This window comes from Numenius arquata, chromosome 16 (genome assembly GCF_964106895.1).
Source record: "Numenius arquata chromosome 16, bNumArq3.hap1.1, whole genome shotgun sequence".
NCBI classification, from domain to species: domain Eukaryota; kingdom Metazoa; phylum Chordata; class Aves; order Charadriiformes; family Scolopacidae; genus Numenius; species Numenius arquata.
Genome location: NC_133591.1, coordinates 4131395 through 4152503, shown reverse-complemented (window position 1 = coordinate 4152503; position 21109 = coordinate 4131395). Strand labels below are relative to the sequence as shown.

Here is a 21109-nt window from a genome sequence, read left to right as displayed (position 1 = left end):
AGGGACAAATTTGAAAGCAAGCAAACAAAAAGCCTCGTGGGGTCGAGTTAGGGAGTTTTGCAAAAATCCAGCCCCTGGGCAGGGCTTTGCCGGAGCCAGCGCTTGGTGATCCCCGTTGGCAGTCAAAGCCCGAGCAGCCAAGCTCTGCCCAAGGGCAGGAATGGAAGGGCAAGATCGGGGTGCTGTTGGGCTGGGCCAGAAAGGGCAGATGGAGCACAGGCAGGAGCCAGGACCAGGTAGGACCAAAATAGCTGGGGCCAAAAAACAGGCCAGGGACCGGCCGTGAGAATAAATCTGGTTTTATAAGTAGTGAAAGGATGAGGGCTGGGAGAAACTAGATACCATCAACTTGAGAAACCACTTAGGATTTGCACTTTGTGCCTCAGCCCTCTCCCGGGCTGTCTTTGTGCATTCAGAACAGGCAAGGTCTTTCCCCCCCCACCTTTTCCTCCTTCAACAACTTGAAAATGGGCACACGGGGAACAATCCCACATTTCGGGGGGCGGGGGGACCAGCGTTTCCCGGGGCTCACCACACACTGTCGCACACTCACTCTTGAAACCGGAGCGTTAAGAGCAAATTGCAGTGGTTGGTCCCACCTCCGGCGCTGCCAGACCCGGCGAGGCTGCCGGGGAAACAAAGGCAGCCCTGTCCTCGGCCGGAGCTTCTCAGCCGTATCCGCATCCCGGTCTCCTCCCCGGACCAGCACAAAGGCTGCACCAAACGGCAGGAACATACAGCCGGGGCTGGTTTGTGCCAGGCAAGGCAGCTCCCGTCGTTGCTAATAACTATCTCCCCCCCCATCTTGCGTTTTTTAGGGCTGAAGATGGGAAGGGGAGGAAGTTTAGCACCAGTTGTTGGGTGCTTTGCCTGCTTGGTGTGTGGTTCCCAGGGCACACACGCCTCGGAAAATACTTGCACAGGCTAAATCTTGCTAAATTTCAAAGTGTTGATTTTTTTTTTTGGTGCTGCTGAGCTTCAGGCAGCCAAATTCAAAGGAGTCTGTCCCCAAAGGATGAGGCGGCCTCACCCGAATCACCCTATGCTCAGAGCATCTGCAAGAAGGAAGGGGCTGGGAAAAGGGATTGGAAAAGGGATTGCTATTCACGGCTGGCGCAGCCCTTGCCAGATAAATCAGATGCTGCTGCTGCTGCTGGGATGGGTTATTGTTCGAGCGCCAACAACGAAACATGCAGGCACATGTGGTATTTTTAACCTGCAGTTTAATTGCAAGGGGGTTTCTCCGTAGTTTAAATGGAAATTGCTGCGCTTGATTAGCAGAATATACATCGAGTTCATTATCGCCCCATCAGCTGCTTCCCCTGTGCAAACAAACTCCGGTGGATGTGAACTCCCGCTCTCCCCAGTGAGCAGTGGGAAAGTCGTTCTGATTATTTAATAAGAGTTATTTCCTTCTCAGACCCCACCAACAAGGTAGCCGAGGGCTGTTCCACCATCGAGCCTCTCCTTGCCAGAGGGCTTGTTTGGTTTAGGCTAATCTAGCCAAGCCCAGAGCTGCTGCCCCCTGCCCCCTCCAGCCACCCAGCTCCACCATCTCCCCATCTCCGGCCTCCCCATCCAACCCCAGCTGCACCAGCACCCAGGGGTTTGGGGGGGGGCTATTTCCCCAGCTTCTGAAGGGCTGAGTTCAAAATCCCATTTCTCCTGGAAACCATTTGGCTTGGGACACAGGTGAGAGAGCCTGACGTGCAGCCCTGCTCCTGCCATCACCCATTAATCCAGCCCAAAAGGTAACTCCTCATCATGGCAACGGGCAAAGGGCATGAAACCATTCCATTATTTGGAATATAAACAACCTGAAGGGATTTTTTTTATATTCTTCTAAACTTGGGAAAAGAGCCTAGGACTTAGTAGGTTTAGTTCCCCAGCCCATGTGGGCTCTTACCGGCCTTTATGAAGCACCAGCATCGAGTTTTGGGAGGAGGTGAAGCCATGGGGAAAGTCCCCCCAGGGCTGCAGGCACAGCCACCTCCTGGGCTCCCATGGAGGAGAAAGGGCCTTTCCTAGAGCTGAAATAAAGTTGGATGTAAGCACCAAGGTCTCAGCTTGGTCCCGGAGATGGTCCTTGGGCACATGCGACATGAGTTTGGATCCAAAGCAACAAAGCCATGACCTGAGGGGCAGCCACTTTTGGTGCCTTTGCCCGATGCCCTCACGCAGCTCCCTGAGGAGAAGGCCATCAGGGAGGGAAGCCCCACTTCAGCTGGCTGCTCAGGACAGTCGTTTTTGGGCAATAAAGACGCAAAACAGGCAGTGCCTTCGCTCTCTGGCTTAGTGCATAACCTCAGACTTGGGTCCAGCCAGAACTTCTCCCCCTCATCTCCACACGCTTCGGAAACCACTTGCTGTTTGCTGAGGGACCCTCCCTATGGGTGGCTTTCACATGTCCCTGTGGGTGACAGGTTCTGAAGAAGCTCATGACACAAAGCATTATTTCATCTCTTCATCCGTCCCTCCCTCCCATGTCCCAGCCCCGAGGAATGGCACCAGCGATCCAGAGCAGGTCACCAAACACTGACACCCCCCATTCCCTCACCCGTGCTTTTTGCATCAAAACTATTATGGGGCGAATCTTCTAAGAAGAGGTCCAGGTCTAGGGCGAGGCCAAAGCTTCTCATTTCTTAGTCTCCAGCCTACAGAACACTGCTGTCATCCCTAAAACTGCTGTTTTACTGTTTTACTCTAACAAACCCATAAAGCCTTGAAATCTTGTCTAACAGCTTTGAGTACAATACTCCCAATTTTAATTTAAGCTCCTTCCATCTGAATGGCCCCCGACCTTCACCAGCGACCACCAGAGGTGGGGGAGGCGACTGTGCGCTCTTTAATCGTCCTGCTTGAGGCTGAGTTAAAGCCAACAGTTTGTTGGATGAAAAAGTGTAGAGATTTCAAAGTTCTACTTTTCACCCACACAAGAGTTCTTCTTGTATAGTAGGTTTTTCTATATATTATTTCTGTATGTACTGTACAAGTAACTTATTCTTGAATAATGCAATTTTGCCATAATATATATGTATATATAAAAAAAAAATCTGCTCTTAATAAACTGTTTTCAGAACTTGTTTCTCACTTTTGGTCTTTCAGTCTGATTCCCTCTAGGTGCCTGGATACTATTTTAATAGATACTGAATAAATGGCTGCTTAAAAAGGCAGAAACCCTCCCTCAGAAATGCGAAGGAAGCTTGAGGAGCCGTTTCTTCTCAGAAGGCTTCTTCCAGGAGTCCTGCCACCATCGCTGTCTGCGATGGTCTCATGCCCCCTGCTGCCCACCTCACCACGGATTCACACTTCACGGTGCTGCTGACCCACAAGGATTAGAACGGGAGCTGCAGCAGCATTTGTTTTCCCCCTGTATGTTTTTCCCCGCTGCCCGTGAAGGGTTGTCCCCAAACCACTTTCCTCCTCCCGCCTCTGAACCCCAGCTACAGCATCACCCAGTTTAACCATCATCACCTTTTTGGTCAGCCAGGGCAGGATGCCTGTGCCACACAGGCGGCTTCAGAAGACCACAGCACTTTGTACCCAGTGATAATTAGTCTGTGCATTAGCAAAGGACGTGATGGTCAATTATTTTCTCCTATCCCTTCCCCCATCTTTTAACCAGTCGTTTTTCTAAGGGATGCTTATCCCCACGAAGTCGTTTTGCTGAGGGAAGCTTACTCATGACAGGCTGAGAGAGACGGGGGTGTTCAGCCCGGAGAAGAGAAAGCTCCGGGGAGACCTTAGAGCCCCTTCCAGTCCCTAAAGGGGCTACAGGAGAGATGGGGAGGGACTCTTGATCAGGGAGGGAGCAATAAGACAAGGGGTAATGGCTTTAAATGGAAAGAGGGGAGATTTAGATGAGATGCTAGAAAAAAATTCCTTACTGTGAAGGTGGTGAGACCCTGGCCCAGGTTGCCCAGAGAAGCTGTGGCTGCCCCATCCCTGGAGGGGTTCAAGGCCAGGCTGGATGGGGCTTTGAGCAACCTGGTCTGGTGGGAGGTGTCCCTGCCCAGGGCAGGGGGGTGGAACTCGATCTTTTAAGGTCCCTTCCAACTCTAACCATTCTATGATTCTATGATTTCGTCCTTTCCTTCTCCGGCAGCACCACGTCCTGTGTAGTTTTGTCACCTTAAGCCACAGGCCCCAGCTGTGACACCTTCTTTGCCACCAGCCAGACACGGGAAAGGCTGAGGCACCGGGGAATAGACCTGAACGCAAGAAATTCTTTAAAACCTGTGCCAAACTTCGGGTCTTGAAACCCCTGACTTATTTTTGCAATGTCAAACGCAACAGATTTGGTGTCACGGTGGGGGACACACACACCCCAGGGCACAGACACACCTTACCTGAGGCCACGTAAAACACTCCAACTCGGATCGAAAGCTGGAGAACACATTAAAGGAAGATACCGGTAAAACAAGACACAAACACTAAGTAGGTCAGTTTTTAAAACTTTTTTTATTTTTTAATTTTTTTTTAAGTTTTTATTTTATATTATCTACAAAGTAAAAGTTTTCTTAACTTAAAAGTTACATCACTGTCTCACGATAGTGATTATCTCATCAAACGTGATTTATAAATAATAATTCATCAGTTTGACGATTAGAATTTTTTTTTTTTTTACTGAACCTGTTTCAAGTTTAGTTAGAAGTAAAAGGGATCTCCAAGTCTTGATTTTTAGTGATAATAGCAGCAAGAATCACTCTTGTTACTTCTTTTGCTAGCTGATGAGTTCATAACTTTGAAGGGTCATTAAAAAATAAATAACTTCCAGTTTTTCAGCAAGCAGAGTTGGGGCACTTGCAGGACTCAGATACAGTGCATGGAATTATGGAATAGCCCACAAGTTCCTAAATGCCTCTACTCAGTCCGAATCTCTCCCACTGCAAGATGAACTGTTAGCATTCCTAGTGGATGTTACAAGAAATCAATTGTTTTGTTTGTTTGTTTGTTTGTTTTTTAAACAAAATAAAATGAAATTCTAGTTTTCTGTGCTTCCAGTTGGCAGAAGCAGTAGAAGGAGGGTATTTGGCCTACAAAAGGTATCCAGCCTTTCAGTTATTCCAGATGAGCCTTACAACTGCTGTTGGTGGTGGGCTTGTACTGTAAAAAAAAAGTTCAAATGTAAATAATAAATTGGCAAGCCACACAACAGTTTGCTAGTAAAGTGGTCACAGGACAACTACTGAGCTGAACTTTTTTTTTTTCTCTTTCTTTCTTTTTTTTTTTTAAAATGAACAAAACAAAACCCTGCATATCAAGATGTCCTTTGGATGTTTGTTTTTTTTTTTTTTTTTTTCCCTACCTAAACCCTCAGAAAGCAGCCTTGTTCTGCTCACACATTCCCCAAGAAACAAAATCAGGTAACTAGTTCGCTACAAAAAGTTTAGAGGCTGTCTGGAAAGAAATAATAAAAAAAACCTAGGTAAGGTTAAATTTAAAGCAGAAAGAAGTCATACAGCACCTACTTTTGCCAAAAAGTAAAGCTGCAGAACGTTACTCTGAATTTAAAGATTAGACTTCAATTGTCACTTTACTTCAGTCATTAAAAGTCTAACAGCCCTACCCCCAAGCAACACTGTCACTCCTATCCTCAAGACCGATCACTTTAAATGTAATAAAAACCCCAGATCGTTATAAACAGGCTACACAAGACAGTCCATCCCCCACGGCAAAACCACGGCAAAACCTGGAAGAACACAGTCCCACAGTGCCAGCGTCCGCACAGTTATCCATTGCTCTACTTCGGCTAGAGAGAAGCAAAGGCTTTGCTAAATTAGCTAAATCTCATACGCTTATCTAAGCTCATGTTTGGGCTGGCAAAGTATAAACGCAAAATGCAGAAACAGTTTGCCTCCAGCAGCCTGCCATTCTACAAGGACATCTTAAGGTTCGTTTTCGTTGGTTTTTTTGGTTGTTTTTTTTTTTTTTTTTGTTCTTTTCCCCAAATCTGGTTCATAACAGTTCTCCTCGCTACTACGACCTGGCTCAGTTAAGGTGCAGGTCTCCCGGGCACACACTCCTCACCTGAAGGGTGCGTCATATAAGGGAAATGTGTTGTTGTCGAGACTGGAATGGGCTGTAGTGCACTTTGAGCGATGGCGGCTTGGGGACCACCAGGTGGCTGTGTCGTCATTAGCATCATTGGAGCATGGGCAGTTGGGTGAGAAGGAACCATTCCTGACTGTACATGAGCCTGAAACAAAGAGCTCTTTAGTATAAATGGTCACAAGGAGGCATCACTCCTGGCCACATGACTGTCAAGTTTTCTCCAGCTGTACCAGTAAATCCAGAGATTTACTCCATTTTAACTAGATTAGCTATAGGGATTAAGTCAGAGGTCTTAACACAAAAATAATAACTAAAAAAAAAAAAAAAAAAAACCAAAATCAAAACCAAAAAAAAAAGGCTCAAATCCTTACTGCTGGCTCTGAGTCACATTCTCAATTTTAGCCATTTGGACAGCGAGTGCTGGGAGAAACCGCCAGCGTTAAACAGTGGAATATTTAAAAAAACAAAAACAAATACAAAAAACACAAAAAAACCCCTCAGCAACAAATCTTCAAAACATTACTGTTAGTAACTCAGATCAAAGCGCTTCCTATGCAGAGAACGCAGCGGGTACAGATACAAACTTCACAGGCGCTGGGAGTCTGGCGTCCCGTCCTCGGCTGCTCCCAACACAACCCCACATTCTTTCATGGCTCCCTGCCCCAGAAACCACTCTCTCCAGTGACCTGTGCCCACATTATCATTCATCTAAAGCAGGCATCCTGAGATGAGTGATTTCATCCCTTTATACTGTTAGGTCAGCTTTGTTCTGTTTCCAGTTAAGCTCATCACAATTAAGGTGCTTGTGTAATCTAAGCAATCACGGTTAAGTCTCAGCGGAAAAAGGAGATTAATCTTTAGGAGGGCTGATCACCTTCTGGCAAACAAGTTCAGAAACTTGTCAGGTGGCTTCTTTAGCTCAGAGCAGTTCGTGACTCTAGGGGTCATCGATTTTTTGGTTTAAAAAGCTAGTAAACACTAGTTTCTTAAAAGCACAAAACATCAAGGAAATCTTAGAGCTCTCAGTGAGTTTCTCTTGGGGGGGGGGGGGGGGGGCGGGTGGGGAAAGAATTTGTATCTAAGGTTTGTACTTTGTCCTTCTATCATATCCCATCATCGGAGCACTACGGTGCAATAATCACAGCCTTACAGATTTCACATGCCAGTAAAGACAGATAGCAGGTAGTGGCTACAATTTTATTTCTTAAAGACAAAAAGGTTACTTGACTCATCACAGACATTCCTCAAACTCTTTATCAGACTTGCACTGTATTAGTAGCACTCAGGAAGCCTTTAAAGGCAGGAACTGCAATTCAAATCTCACTCTTGCTCTAAAAAAAGGCTTAGAAGATAAGGCTGTGAAACAGAAACACCTTTCAGGATCAGCACCATTTTTACGTTGACAAACATGCTATCACAGCAGCCATCGTTATAAAGCAGATATTCATACAGCAGCCGTATTCAATACACACACCGGATAAAAATTTCTGCTGTGGCTCAAATGCTTTGCAAATTGGCAGCTGACAGTACTCTGTAATGAATTTTAAAGTACTGTTTCTCAAGTGAGATACCTAACAGCTCAGGATTCATCTGATAACCTAAAGGGAAATTCAACTGATCCCCTGTGTTAGCCTAACTGAAATTCCTACTACATGGCATTTCAGAATTGTGTTCAGAAGCTGGAAATGAGGCTGCTAAGAAACTATTAAATCCAGTGATTAGTTTCCCCACAATGGAATAATTACATGCATTTAAAATTTCTTACAGAACTGTAGTTATTCCTTCATTAGAGATTTTTGAGGGAACTACTTCATTTTGAAAAGTCAGTTAGTTTGGTGTAAGTATCACGGATTACAGATTGTAGTTTTCATCCTAAAAAATTACAGCAGAAGAGACTGCGTAAATCGAAAATCAAGGGTAAAGCAGGCTTTGCCTGCAATTGCCAAAAACTCCTGACTAAGCAGTCAGTTCTGACTAAAAGTTGCATCTGATGTGCTTTAGCAAGGTTTGCTTATCGAGTGCTTTGCACACAGAAAGGAAGGCAATGAATGGTGGCATCCTACACGGCAGGGGCCTGGCCGTGGCATGTACAGCACAATCCAGGTACAGTTTTACCTTTATGCAGACCTCGAAACCAACATGTTTCATGTTTCAAGGCACGGCATTGCTTGCAGCAAGACCCAAGGGTTGCATGCAAGGCAACCCCAGAAGCTCTACAAGGTAGGAATTCACACCAGTGCCATCACACCAGAGCAGAGCAAGCATCTCGTTTCCGGCAGAAACCAGAGCCTGGGAAGAGATGGCAGGATGCCAGAGCAGTGGGCAGGTTTGGGCATCCTCTCCTTATCCTCCCACAGTACAAAAGCAGAGAAATTAAAAGCCTAACAGAATTAAAAAGCTGAAAACTCAACATCAGTAAAACAATTCCTAAATTACTATTAATTCATTGGTTTAACTGACTGTCCCAGGGACCAAAGCAAAGATTTTATCAGAATTCTGCAAGGGACTGGACGTTTATTACACTGACCTCCCTAATTACAGGTATGATATCCCAAACTATTGTTAACCTGTATGAGAAGGCATAAGCCAGACACCAAGTTCTTGGTCTGAAGAAGAAATTGCGCAGGCAAATTTCTGATCAACTGTCCGTTCCTTGACAAAGCACACTAAATCCGTGAGATTTAGTAAACATCAGAAAAATCTTTGTAACGCTGCTTTACGTAGAGCGCTTGTTTAATCAATCATGTGCTTCCCTTCCCAAAATCCTTTTTTTTCAGCGAGTTGACCACAAGAGAGCAGTTAAGAGAAGTCGGTTTCTGATCCTGAAGCAAGGACTGTTGTTAAGTTGCCCAAACAATCATCGGGGATCTTCTGCATAAGCAGTTCGTTTTGAACCACACACAGACACATACACACATACACACACACACACACACGGTTTTCTCTTTCGGCAAGGATTGTCTTGCAGTCATCTGAACTGAATCTCACCTAGCTCCTACGGCAGTGCCTTGCTACTCCCTAGTAATCCTGTGTAATATCTTTTACTGGATGTACTTGTATAAATTTGACTACGATGCAGAGCCTAGAACTGCCACCAAAAGCAGCAATTCAGCCTTCCTCCACTCAGCTCTCACCTCTGACCTTTCTGTATGCCAGCTCTTCCTGTGATCATGCAGTGAACCTGAGTAGTGACCTGATTTGACTGAGAAATAGCCTAAAATGGGGGGGGTACGGGAGGCACACTTCAGCTGAATCACGTCCCCAGTCTGGTTTGCTGCATGGCCAAACAGTTCTGTGAGCAGAACGGTGGGGGAGGACAAGGGTGGGAGCCGGGAACTGGGAAGAGAGCTCAATTTCTTTCAGTAGCAGTGCCAGCTTAAGATGTCTTCATTAAACTACAGGTTGTAGATGCACTGGGTGTTGGAAGCTGAGGTCCAAATATCTTGTAAAATTCTAAATAAAGGCAATGTACAGACAGAAACCTAAATAACACAACAGGTAGTCTGTGCTGAGAGGTGACAGAATGGAAATCACTTCAGCAGGCCCGAACTGTCCTAACTTTGTGGCATTAAGACATTTAGTCTTGAAGGTTGTTAAACTGTGTTTACCTGGGGGACATGGGCCATGTGTGGCGGATTGGTATATGCAGGTTGAACATGGGAGGGATGAATGGTGAAGACTGTTTGTTGTGCTGTAGGAAAACTATTTTGTGGAGACTGCGTATTGGAGCCTGGCGTCATGGAAGGTGGGGTTGGAGCTAGACCTGCGTGGTAAATTGCCGACTGCTGTTGTGGGTTTGCCAGGTGGAGTGCCTGAGCAGCCTGGTGCTGATGATGCTGAAAAAAAAAAAAAAAAAAAGAGAAAAATCATTTAGGTTATGGTCAAGAAGCAAAGACATGTTTATTCTGTAAACTAGTATAAGAAAGGTTTGCAAAACTGCTCTCTAGTGAAACCTTTAAGTGGCTAATCCAAGGATCACTACAGCTATGGTCACAAGGAAACTCATTTCAATTCCCCCTGGCTCATTTTCTCCTTGCACTAGGAAGTCATGTGGAGCAGGAGTCTGGAAAATAGAACCTAGACTGGCAGGTAAAAACAAGGAGAACCTGCAACCATGGAGCTGGATATATGCCACAGTTGCACTTAGCAGCCAAAGTTATCACCGGTAGGTAACTAGGGCATCCAGCACTATCATGAGGCCTATTTTGTTTTCAGCTGCTTGTCTTTGAAAAATATAATCAAGTGCTTCTCAGCATTTATCTGCTACTTCCAGTTGTAACTCCACTCATATTAAAGCTCTGACATAATTATGATCATTCCTCAATCGTAACACAGACACAAACTATGCCTCATCCCCTGTGAAGAGGGAGAGATGAATGGTTGGACTTTGATACTGGTCCTCACTAAGGAAGAGGGACTGCAACAAGTTTCCCTGCAGGATTATCTAACAAACGATGTCATGAGCCTTTTGAGTCCTAGCCACTGCAAACAGAGAAAAATTAAATTATGTAGCTCTACTTCCTTCCTTCCTTCCAGAAAACAGAGGGCTATCTAGACAAGTCCTGCATGAGATCTGTCACATGCAGTTTGTTTGGGCAACCGCTCCATCCTACCGTTTTTCCCTCTCAAGGAAATCAATATATTGATGTCAAGCATCACACAGATGCAATACCTTCCAGTAGAGCATGTCAAATACAATTTAAAGACATTCACTCCCTTGAGTTTTGTTACCTGCACGGGGCTAGGAGCAGGGTGGCTTCCAGCATGTTGGCTTTGCTGCTGGCCAGTTGGTGTGGCAGAAGGCTGAGGATGCGGAGGATGAGGATGCAGGGTAGCATTAGGATGGGCATACTGCTGAGCAAGTGAGCCAGTGGAAACTAGGATGAAAAAGAGTAATATTTAACAACAAATACAGAATTTGCATCTCATCAAGTTACCATCTGCACCTGAAGATTTCGCTGTATCTCAAACATACTGTACATATATTCCCTCCCCCTTCTAAAAAAACATTTATCTTGCAAATAGCTGAGTATCTTACCTTGCTTTTGTGTAGTTTGGTTTTGCAGGAAAGTCTATAAATAACCATAATTAGACAGTTCATCTTCCCTAGTTTGACAATGTAACAGATACTACATAGAAAAAAGCAGTATTTCATCTTTTGTCAAACAGACCAGTTAAAAATACCAAATTTATCATTTTCATACAATTTAGTTTTTCCTCAAATATATTTTTCAAAGGTGTTACAAGCCATTTTTATTTCCACCATCCAAAAAATTCTTTGGCCTTATACCTGGCTAACCTCACCATGCTACTCTTCTGGAAATTGCTCACCGTACAGTCAGTATGAAGAATATACACTGCGTGTATGCTTAAGAGCTGTAGGGACACAGTATATATGTAACAGCTGAGAAAACTGAGGCTGCTTGAGCATCAAATTTTTGCTGAAGCCAGTATCTTGTACTAAAATGACATATCTTGCCTCTCCTCTCAAGGCCGATTACAGAGCCTGATCTGGATCACTACCATTCCGTGAGCTTCTCAACATTGCCTTGAAATTCTTAATCCCTTGAAACAGGAGCAAATAAGGTATAAAATTCCAAAAAAGGAAAAAACTTAACACCATAAAACTTTCACACCAGTGAAACCACATCTGTTGCTACAGTCGTACCAGTCTCCAACAACAAACTCGTATCAACAAGTCTCTCCTTGAGGAGTCCTGCTCTGTTCTGCTTAAAAACACACCACACTTAAGTTTTGGGTTGGTTTGTTTTTTTTTTTAAACTTTTGAGGGAATCTAAGAAACTATGAGAAACCATAATGACAGCAAGTCTTCCTTTACATACAAAGCATGCAACCGCAAACAAGACCCTAAGAAAATGAAGATGCTTTGCCTATTTCCCTCAATTGCTTTTAGATCTTGTGCAACCACCAGTCCACAGTTTGCAACTGCACTTCTACACGTGACAACACGCACTTACTCATCCCAATATTACAGCTTGTCAAGACCGAGCCTAGTTTTGCTGACAATAGTGTTAAAAGACAAAATAGTCAAACTATCAACCTGCTCCTTAATCTTCCCTGCAACCGTTCCTTAATTGGTTTGGTACCTATTTGTTGTTCCGACTGAAGTTAATTACTGGTTACCGTCTATCAGGTTACAGCTTTTCAATTGTATTATATGAGAACTTGATGTTCTTTAGCATATCTTGAGAAGTGATGGGTTTTCTACTGGTGTTGCCCTAGTAAACAAATCTGAAAAGCAGGGCACGGGAGAAACTTGGAGTGCAAGTTAACCTGCCCGTGTATTCATGGCTACTGAGGTGCTTCATCTCACTTTTGCAAGTTACTGTTTGCTGTAGCTTCTGAGGAATTCCACTGTGCTGGCCTCTAAGTTCATGAATACACAGAACTGCCTGAGTGTATATAAAGGATGAAAGACAAGATGGGTGGAGTAAATGGACAAAAATGTAGCTGCATCTGAAAGCACAATACTATTCAGCAAAAGCTGGTCTCAAAGACAGCAACCCTACTGTGCTCTATTAACCAGCCCTGACACACTACTACCCTGTGCAAATACTTGTTTTCCTCCAGTTTGGCTTGCTATAAAGCTTACAAAGACTAGTTCTAACATCCTCAAACTCACTAGAATACATACAGACGAGATTTTTCTCCCCTGCACAGCCCACTATGAAGGTCTCTCCTTTAGAAAATAACTGTCTGCCACATTTAACTTAATCCCTCCCAGCTCTCTTGAAAGCTCAATTAAATCTTCACTGAGCAAATGGTCGAACAGTGATGTCCGCTACAGTTTCAGGCTATTAATGCAGATGAACTTAATATACCTTTGTAACCCTAAATTTCTGCAGTCTGAGTTGATCCTAACATACTTATCCGTGAGCACGAGTGTACAAGCACGCTCATACACTATGAGCATTTCTGATTGAGAGGGGTTTTGAAAAAACCTCAATATTTTCTATGCACTGTCAAAACTACCAGTATCTTCTGCCATAGCACTTCATTACGCTTTCAAATGCAAGAAAAGTATTTTTTTTTTCACATATCACTACTAAAATTTATTTTGCAGCAGCATCCCCACCACGCTTCTATTTGACTTGCAAACATTGCTCCTTATGACAACTACGTGAAAATTATGAATGGAAACACTGATGGTTTTTACAGTATGAAGTTTACAGCTTCCTACCATAGGAAAATGTCTCAATCTCATTATTATACACACTCTGAAGAGGGCCAAAAGTTATTATCTCCGTCAAAGTAACAGAAATAAATGCATAGAGGGATTGACTTGCTTGCCAAAGGGCACGCTACCAGAAACCTTCCTCAGCTCATCCCACTGCCTCAGCCACAGAGCTGGCACGCCTGACTACAAATTAACTTCAACGCCATTCAAGAGGTTTTAAAATGTATATGAAAATGAATTCCAAGTTGTAAGATATTCAAGGCTTCCCACATCCTGCCACACTACTTGTTAAGAACCCCTAAAATAATGTGGTACTCCCTTAAACCATTTGTGCAATTCATCTTTCATTTCTTTACAGCCCAGAGAATAATAAACTGAGTTATTCTGAAGCGGATACATTATACAATAAAACTTCACAGTGAAGAATTTCTCTCTTTAAGAAACCAGTTAAATCGAGGAACAGCACTCTAAAGAATAGACACAGAAGTGCGGGAAGGATCAAGCTTTTTGTCATAGTAGTAGCTCTTCCATAACCTTTTAGTATCTTTTATCCATAGCTTTGCATTTAAACTACCAGATTTTTTATATTGAAGAATTTTTATTTGCCTAGCTTCTCCTCTCCCCCATTTTGTCTTTAACAAATTACTCTAAAAAGCTCTACAAGTTTGGTTAAAACTAGTTCAGATGCTGCTGCAAATTACATTTTAATAGTAATATTAAAAGTGCCTTTCAAAAAACGTTATTTGGGCACTTATCTAAACCCTGTTCAGACATTGCATACAAATCAAGAACGGTTCAGGACAAGCGGCAGCAAGTCTGAAATACGTGCACAGATCTTTGTTAGTTCAAAACCAGGGTTCAAACTTCCACTCTAGAAACGTAAAAGGTTTCCCATGTTTATAGACAGTGCAATTAATAGTTTGCAACAAGCCCATGAAACCTATGAGGCTAGCAAGTGAAAAAAGTGAACTAGAACTAGACTGTGAAAGAAGTCTTGCAAAACAGTCGTGAGAAATTCAACTGCTTCACCATAACTAAAGCACTTTCACTGTGACTTTTTTCAAGCATTTTTGCCTGTTCATCAAAACAGCTCACTCCACATATCAAACAGCAAACAAGATAAGACAAGAGGTGAAAAAAAAAAATAAGAAAAAAAAAAATCTACAATTATCCAACATTTTCCCCCAGTTGTCAGTACTCTGGAGATTTTCCAAATAGCCGTCTAGTATCCAAGAAAGTGCTGAGAAAGCTCTAGGAAAGGACAAAACAGCTCTGCTTATCTCCTTGCTGCAAGAAACCTCAGCTCATTCCAGCACAAATACGCTATTTTTCTCATCCTTTATGCCTGAAGTTGCTCTCCCCCAGAAACACTTCCTGGACCAACCTGCTTCACTTCAGCATCTTTTTGATCAAGCCAGTTCCTAACATGAAATATTGAACTGCACTAACCTTGCAGGGATACACAGTGAAGGTAAGTGATTTGGTAACGAAGTGAGCAAAAATATCAGATGAATTGAAATACTGATTTCAACTCTACCAAAGCGCAACCCATTTTTCTGAGAGGCAAACAAGTAGCAGTCAGCCACCAAACCCACAGAAGGAGCTGAAATCAAAAGAGGTCAGAGCAGCAGAAATCAAGCAGAATTCCCAGCTACAAGGGTATATGCAAAAAACATATAATTTTGTCTTTTTCCTGGTAGGAATTTCAATGCTGCCAATGGTGGTCATCGTTGGTCATCGTCCAAAGATGCACTGAAGAGCCTACTTTCAAGAACTGACCAGTGAACAAACTTCAAAACTATTGCCAGACCCAGTAAGATGGTGAGGATAACTACATTTAAAAGACCTGAATGGTAGGAAGCAAAGAAATAGCAAATGTTTCTTTCATAATACAAACATTTAAAGAAGTCATTTTACACAGGTAGAGTGGACTTCACTTAAAAGATTATCCATGAAAGGAACGAGCTTATTAAAGTTATTTCAGTGCACCAAACCAAGACGCATGAAAACAGGACAGGTCAGCATCCTACACCACTAGTTCATGCAGAACCGTGACTGTACAAGAAACACAGGAAGTCTGTTCCAGAAGAGATTTTTGGAGAACAAGTGGTATTTCTCACATCCCTTTTGCATGAGCTAACTCAAAAAAAAAAAAAACCAAAACCCAGAAGAGTGCCTGGCATATGCTGCATTGACTTGCAGACAGACACAGCAGCGAGTCTCACTACAGGACAGGAGCAAGGACAAAAGTACCCTGAAACTGGAAGTCCTCCTTTCCCACGTCTTGGGTGACAGCTCCAGTTCATCCTGCAACCACCACACCCCCAAAAAACAGCCTCCTCAAAAGTGCTATGATGAACACCACATACAAGGCAGTATTTTTAAGTTATCCGCCTTTCCCAGTACACGTACACCACTGAAGTCTGTATTATCTGTTGTGTACAGACAGCATGGTGGTCATCATTGGTCATGGTTCAAAGATGCACTGAAGAGCCTATTTTCATCAGCCCCTCTCCCATCACCTACACTGACGTAGGTCACCAGCAACCCCACACGGGAGCACCGGAGCCAAGTAATGTAACTGGTAATGTTCATCTGCCAAGGAGGAACATCTGATGCTACCCACCGGGCAAGGAGCCCTTGTCACTCTTGTCAGAATAATGACAAAGTTCATTGTTCACACTGTTCTCCTTCGGTGGCACCAAAGTCACTCTACATAGAGCTTCCTTCACCTCAGCCACAACTCAAGTTATTTCCTCCCAGGGGCTCGGAACTTAAGCCACAGCTTTTTAAAGAGATAAGGCACAATATGCTTCTCCTTTTAGGAAGCCGATTAACCTGCCAAGTTTTAAAGATCCTGTTTGGACCATAATGTAATGAATAGGAGTGAGGCAGTTCACCTCGGTTTTAAGCAGAGGCCATCCACATACAGCGCTCACTTCTGGTTGCAGATGAAAAGACTGGGTAGTAGAGTCAGAAATTACTCAACATGCGAAATACATTTTAAAAAATGACAAATCAGCTTCCTGTGGTCAGATAAATCTGTTCAACAGCTTCATCTCCCCATCCATTGAAAGGAACCTTCCTGCGTTTTCCACATACTGGTTTGGTGCAAGGAAACTTGTTCCCTCAACACGTCCCATTCCTTTAACATCTGTTCTTTAGATAGTGCTTTTCTGTACAATCAAAATTAGTACAAAAAACCCAACTCACTGGCAAAGTAGAAAGAAGGGCCTGTCTCCTTGCTGTATGGTATTTTGGGACATGCTGAATTTGGGAAATAGAAAGGTAAATTAGCCTCTTGCCACGTGCATACTTCCCGTCTTCTGGAAAGGTCAGCGTCTTTTTTTTTTTTCTCTCTCCCTCTTTTTTTTTTTTTTTTTTTAAAGATTGTAGAACCATGCAGATATTTGTATTTACTTAGGTGCTATTAGAGCTGGATATTTAGTTTTACAAATGAGTGGAGATGAAACAACAAAATTCTCAAGTAAGCCTTCCTTCTTAACTGTGACACTGAGGTCTCCAGTTCTTAATTAACACAAAAACAAACTTTATGTCAATCAATGGTCTATTACAGTCCACTGTAATAAGAAGGTTAAAAGGTAATTACACTAAACCAGAAATTGGTCCCTTGCTTTTTCAGCTATATCACTGTCATTCTTAACAGTTCCAAGACACCTTTGGTGACTGGTTCACTCTTAGTACAATGGTGGATATAATATAAACTTCAGAGGATTCTCCAGGGACTATCAGGGTAATAGAATTTACTCTACTGCTGAGACAGAAACCAGATAAAGTTAGAGACAACACCAGACCAGTAAAACATATGCAGAAGGGGAAGGGGGAAGGGAGAATGGGGACAGGAATGAGAGCACAAAAAACAGGAAATGCATCTGTATAAAACCAAGGTCTGGTTTTACACAAGTTTGATTTTAAACACAAAAGTTAAGTTTTTTCTGAGGACTCCAGTTATCTGAAAACACAGGCAATTCAGCTACATGGTAAAACTAACACAAGTTCATTGTCACAGGAATGCATGTATCCACCCTCTGGTTAGAAAACCAAATTTTCTACCAATAGCACAAGACAAGTTGGGGTCTTTGTGCCACAGACCAAGTAGTCAAACTGCAAACCGTGGCCACCAAACTCCACCAGCCCAGGAACATCGGTATCAGGGAGATCACACAGAGCCAACACCTCCGAGACAGACAGTACGTTTGGAAACCAACGTGCAGCTTAGCAGGGCAAGAACCACAACTCCGCATTCAGGGACGTGAATGTGGCAGTTAGAGGTGCTCTGTTTCAGCACCGCCTGCATTTCAAACTCTCCTTGACAAGAACATTTAAGTGGTTCATGGCTCCAGAAGTTACGAGCTGAAGTGTGCAATAAAGACATTTTTATCATCTGGCCGGTAGATGGGAAGAAAGATAGTTGCTTGAACACTGTCCTTCCCAATTGTGTTTTGAGGGGAAAACACCCCAATGATTTAAACACTCCTCCTCCATATGTTTAGATGGCTCTACTGGTGACCACGCAGCTCAGCTTCTCTTGAGCTCTTGTCAACAGCAGGTTGGGAAACAGAAGCAGGACACTGTAAGGACTGGCAAAGAAATCCCAGAAGCGCAGAAATATCCCATTAAACAGCATTAGACAAAAATACTTTTCTTTAAACTGGAAGAGTGCTTATCAACAAGTGTAGGTCGCTGTACGCATTTTGGATTCAGCTCTCTCTTCACCAGACAGGAAGGCAAAAAAAACCCCGAACTTTTGGGAGTGAGGGTAGTTCACTTAATAAATCAAGGGGCTTTTCTCTTTGCTGGCAGGAGGTTACTACTTTACCATAGACTTTTAACTTGTCCCAAACCATTAGTGAAGATGGAGTTTCAGATCTCACCAGAAAACATTTCACACCTTAAGAATACTTCATAAGCAGTGCCCCCCAGCCCCCAGGTCTCAGTGCAGTTGTCCTTGCAGACATCTTCTGTCTACCACATACGTAGGAAAAAAATTGTGTGAATTTTCCAAGAATTATCTCAAAGAAACCACTAGTACCTTGAAGGATAAAAGGGCATTATAGCCCACTACATCCTGATATCAATACGGGGGAAAAAGAAATTAAAAAGTAATGGAAAAAAAAAAATAATCAGACAGCAATTTTGAAAGAGGCAAAAGGAAGTTGTTTGAGCAAGTGCCCCAGAAATCAAAGCAGCAGTGGTTGCTGTTTCTCAGGAGGTTGTTATTCTGTACTTTCAAACTAGTTTTAAAAGAGGACCAGAATCAATGTGCGTTGGTATATTTAGTTCAAAGATACTGGGGGTAAACTTAAGATTCCCAAAATACAGAATATAAGTTACGGATACTTTTCTTATAGTCACTTAAACAGATGTGAATCGTTCCAGCACGTTGTTCTTTAGCAATGTACTCCACAAGCAGCATGTATTTACCACCTTGGGCATTTCTATATTTTTCCCAAGCGTTCCCATATTGATAAATGGAAGCTGAAGTGAAAACATTACAGATGGACACATTTTGAGGAAACACAATCCGTCTAGAGTTAAGGTCTTCAAGCACTCAGCACATGGAAGACTTGCAAAAATCTGAACTGATAGTGCTGCACCGTATCAGAAGTCATTTCATGTGTAGCCAACTGCAAACTTTGTTGGTTAAGGGTACGTTTCAGCCAATTCATGTTCACTAGGCAATAAACACATCGGCACAAAACTGTCTCTCATGGAGTTCACGATCCAGTTGGGTTGAATGGTTTCAATAACAAGAATTTCAAGCACTTGATCACTTACTGGGAAGGCAGGAGAATGTTTAGAAGAGGCCCCAAGTAGCTACTTGGAAGAGCACAGGAGGACATGCAATTTCTGTCAAATTAGGTGCTCTTGGAAAAGTTATATTTAATTACATGGCAGGAAATACCAAAGAATTCTCAAGTTTGACCCAAGTTAGTTGTTTGCACTGGTAGGTAATCACATACCTACAACATACAAGCTGCAAAACCAACACAAAATGAGATCTAACAGTTGTAAGTTAGAAAATCAGCGAAAAAACTATACAGACATCTGATGAAAGCCAACCAAGGGAATGGGCTTTTACTTCAATGCTGTAGAACCCACTGGGTACAGAAGATAAGGATGGTGCACAACGGGGAAATTGCTAGGACGTCACATGCAACCATTCTGAATCAAATCTCAGATTATCTCATGTTTGGTTTTATTTTAATTAGGATTTGAGAGGAGAGTTTTCACCAATAAAGGTCTGGAAAGCCTTTGATCATTTACTTTATCGGAATTCTATTTAATCTAATGAAAAAGCAAACAGAAGATCTGTTTACATGGACACCTCAAGCACAAGAGTTGAAAAGATCAAAGTAATACAATTAGCAAGGACCTGTGAGAGAAAGACTTAATCTCTACAAGTAACTTCCATTTCAGCTTCCACACAAATGAGCTGAAACGTTCTTCCTCCAAGTGTCAAAAAAGGTTTCTCTCTATTATTTTTGTTTCTTCGCTATGTCACCATACCACTGTGGAGATCTGACAGGATGTTTTCAGATGGGTAAGACACAGGCTTTTTAAAAATCAGAATTAATTTCACACTAAACTTCAGATTCTTAGCCTTGTAAGTTTTCATGACACATCAAGGACTTCCATTAAGTAGCAGTGTAAAACTAAGCACCGGAAAACATACAAAGATGTCTAAAGGTACAGAAAATCTTTTATTAGAATCTAAGTCAATAATATACGTGACCCAATAAAAGTCTTCCTCAGATGCTATAACAAGTTTTGAAATGCCACGTTTTCAAGAGACCATCTGCTGTTTTGACATTTTATGACAATTTCCAAGCCTTCTAGCAACCTTGATTCTACCTCTTTCGATAGCAGGTTTTGCAGTGAGGTTGTTTTTTTTTTTTTCCCTCTGAATTGGGCATTGATTTATCATACATTTAAAATGCTTCAGGAGTTCTTTCACATTTTTACTTTGTAACAAGGTAACCCACATTTTCAGCACTTCACTGTAAGTGGAATACGCCCATCTGATAATGCTGGAGACTTACTGTCAAAAGTCAGACCAATACATGAGCTGTTTCATATACTTATTCTTGACTTACCAAAAAAGAAAGGTAAGCAACACAAGTTTTATTTTAACAGCAGTGTTTATACTGTTAATAAAGCTAGTAGTATCATAAAGACAGCATTTCACTAGTTGTCAGAACTAAAGTCAAGTTTTGAAACTGAGGTCATAGCCTTGCAATAAAACAAGTCCTAATTATAATCAAGAAACAATCAGGGGATGTTGTGTCAAGAGCATCAAGAGAACTTGAACAAACTTCTTTCAGCAGATATTCTTTAGCAGCTCCCAGGTTGAAATTTCATCTTGGTCACTGGCATCCTACTGATATCAGCATACTTGAGTTTTCATTTTAACCAGGTGGCTCAGTTTTCAATGCTCTGCTCATCATCTTATGAAATATAAACCACATTTACTGGTGTAATCTGAGTGATACCCATGTTTGAAGCTTGAGATTAAATACATCCCTGCACAACATCAGAACTTAAAAAGTTACATATAACACAAAACGTTTCCTACCATACATAGCATGCGTCTGTTCATGCGCACCATACTGTGTTGCAGAAGAAGATACTAAACCAGGCTGTGCGTGTGTTGGTGGTGCCATCATTCTAGCGTTGCCCTGTATTACAGGGCTATAAACATGAGGATGCTGCGTTCAACAGAAATAAGAAAACAGACAGTTAATTGGGGGACCGGCACAAAGAAACTACTCTCTTCTAAACAATAATTATGTATTTACAAACAGTAATAGCTTGGCCTTAGTAAAATGTAGAGCA

The 21109-nt window shown here is 42.6% G+C and overlaps 1 protein-coding gene across 3 annotated transcripts in view; it reads right to left on the bottom strand.

Moving 5' to 3' along the window:
* Positions 1-4494: 4494 nt before the first annotated feature.
* ATXN2 (ataxin 2) overlaps positions 4495-21109 on the bottom strand; it is a 52156-nt gene continuing 35541 nt past the window's right edge. For 2 of the 3 annotated variants that reach the window (XM_074159346.1, XM_074159347.1), the window contains exons 20-25: positions 20850-20982; positions 16466-16519; positions 10786-10931; positions 9663-9890; positions 6031-6199; positions 4495-5106 (exon numbers count right to left, since the gene is read on the bottom strand). In XM_074159346.1, coding sequence (XP_074015447.1) covers positions 5078-5106; positions 6031-6199; positions 9663-9890; positions 10786-10931; positions 16466-16519; positions 20850-20982 — 759 coding nt within the window. In that variant the 3' untranslated portion in view covers positions 4495-5077. The remainder of the gene's footprint in view (positions 5107-6030; positions 6200-9662; positions 9891-10785; positions 10932-16465; positions 16520-20849; positions 20983-21109) is intronic. The other variant, XM_074159345.1, reaches the window with a different exon arrangement.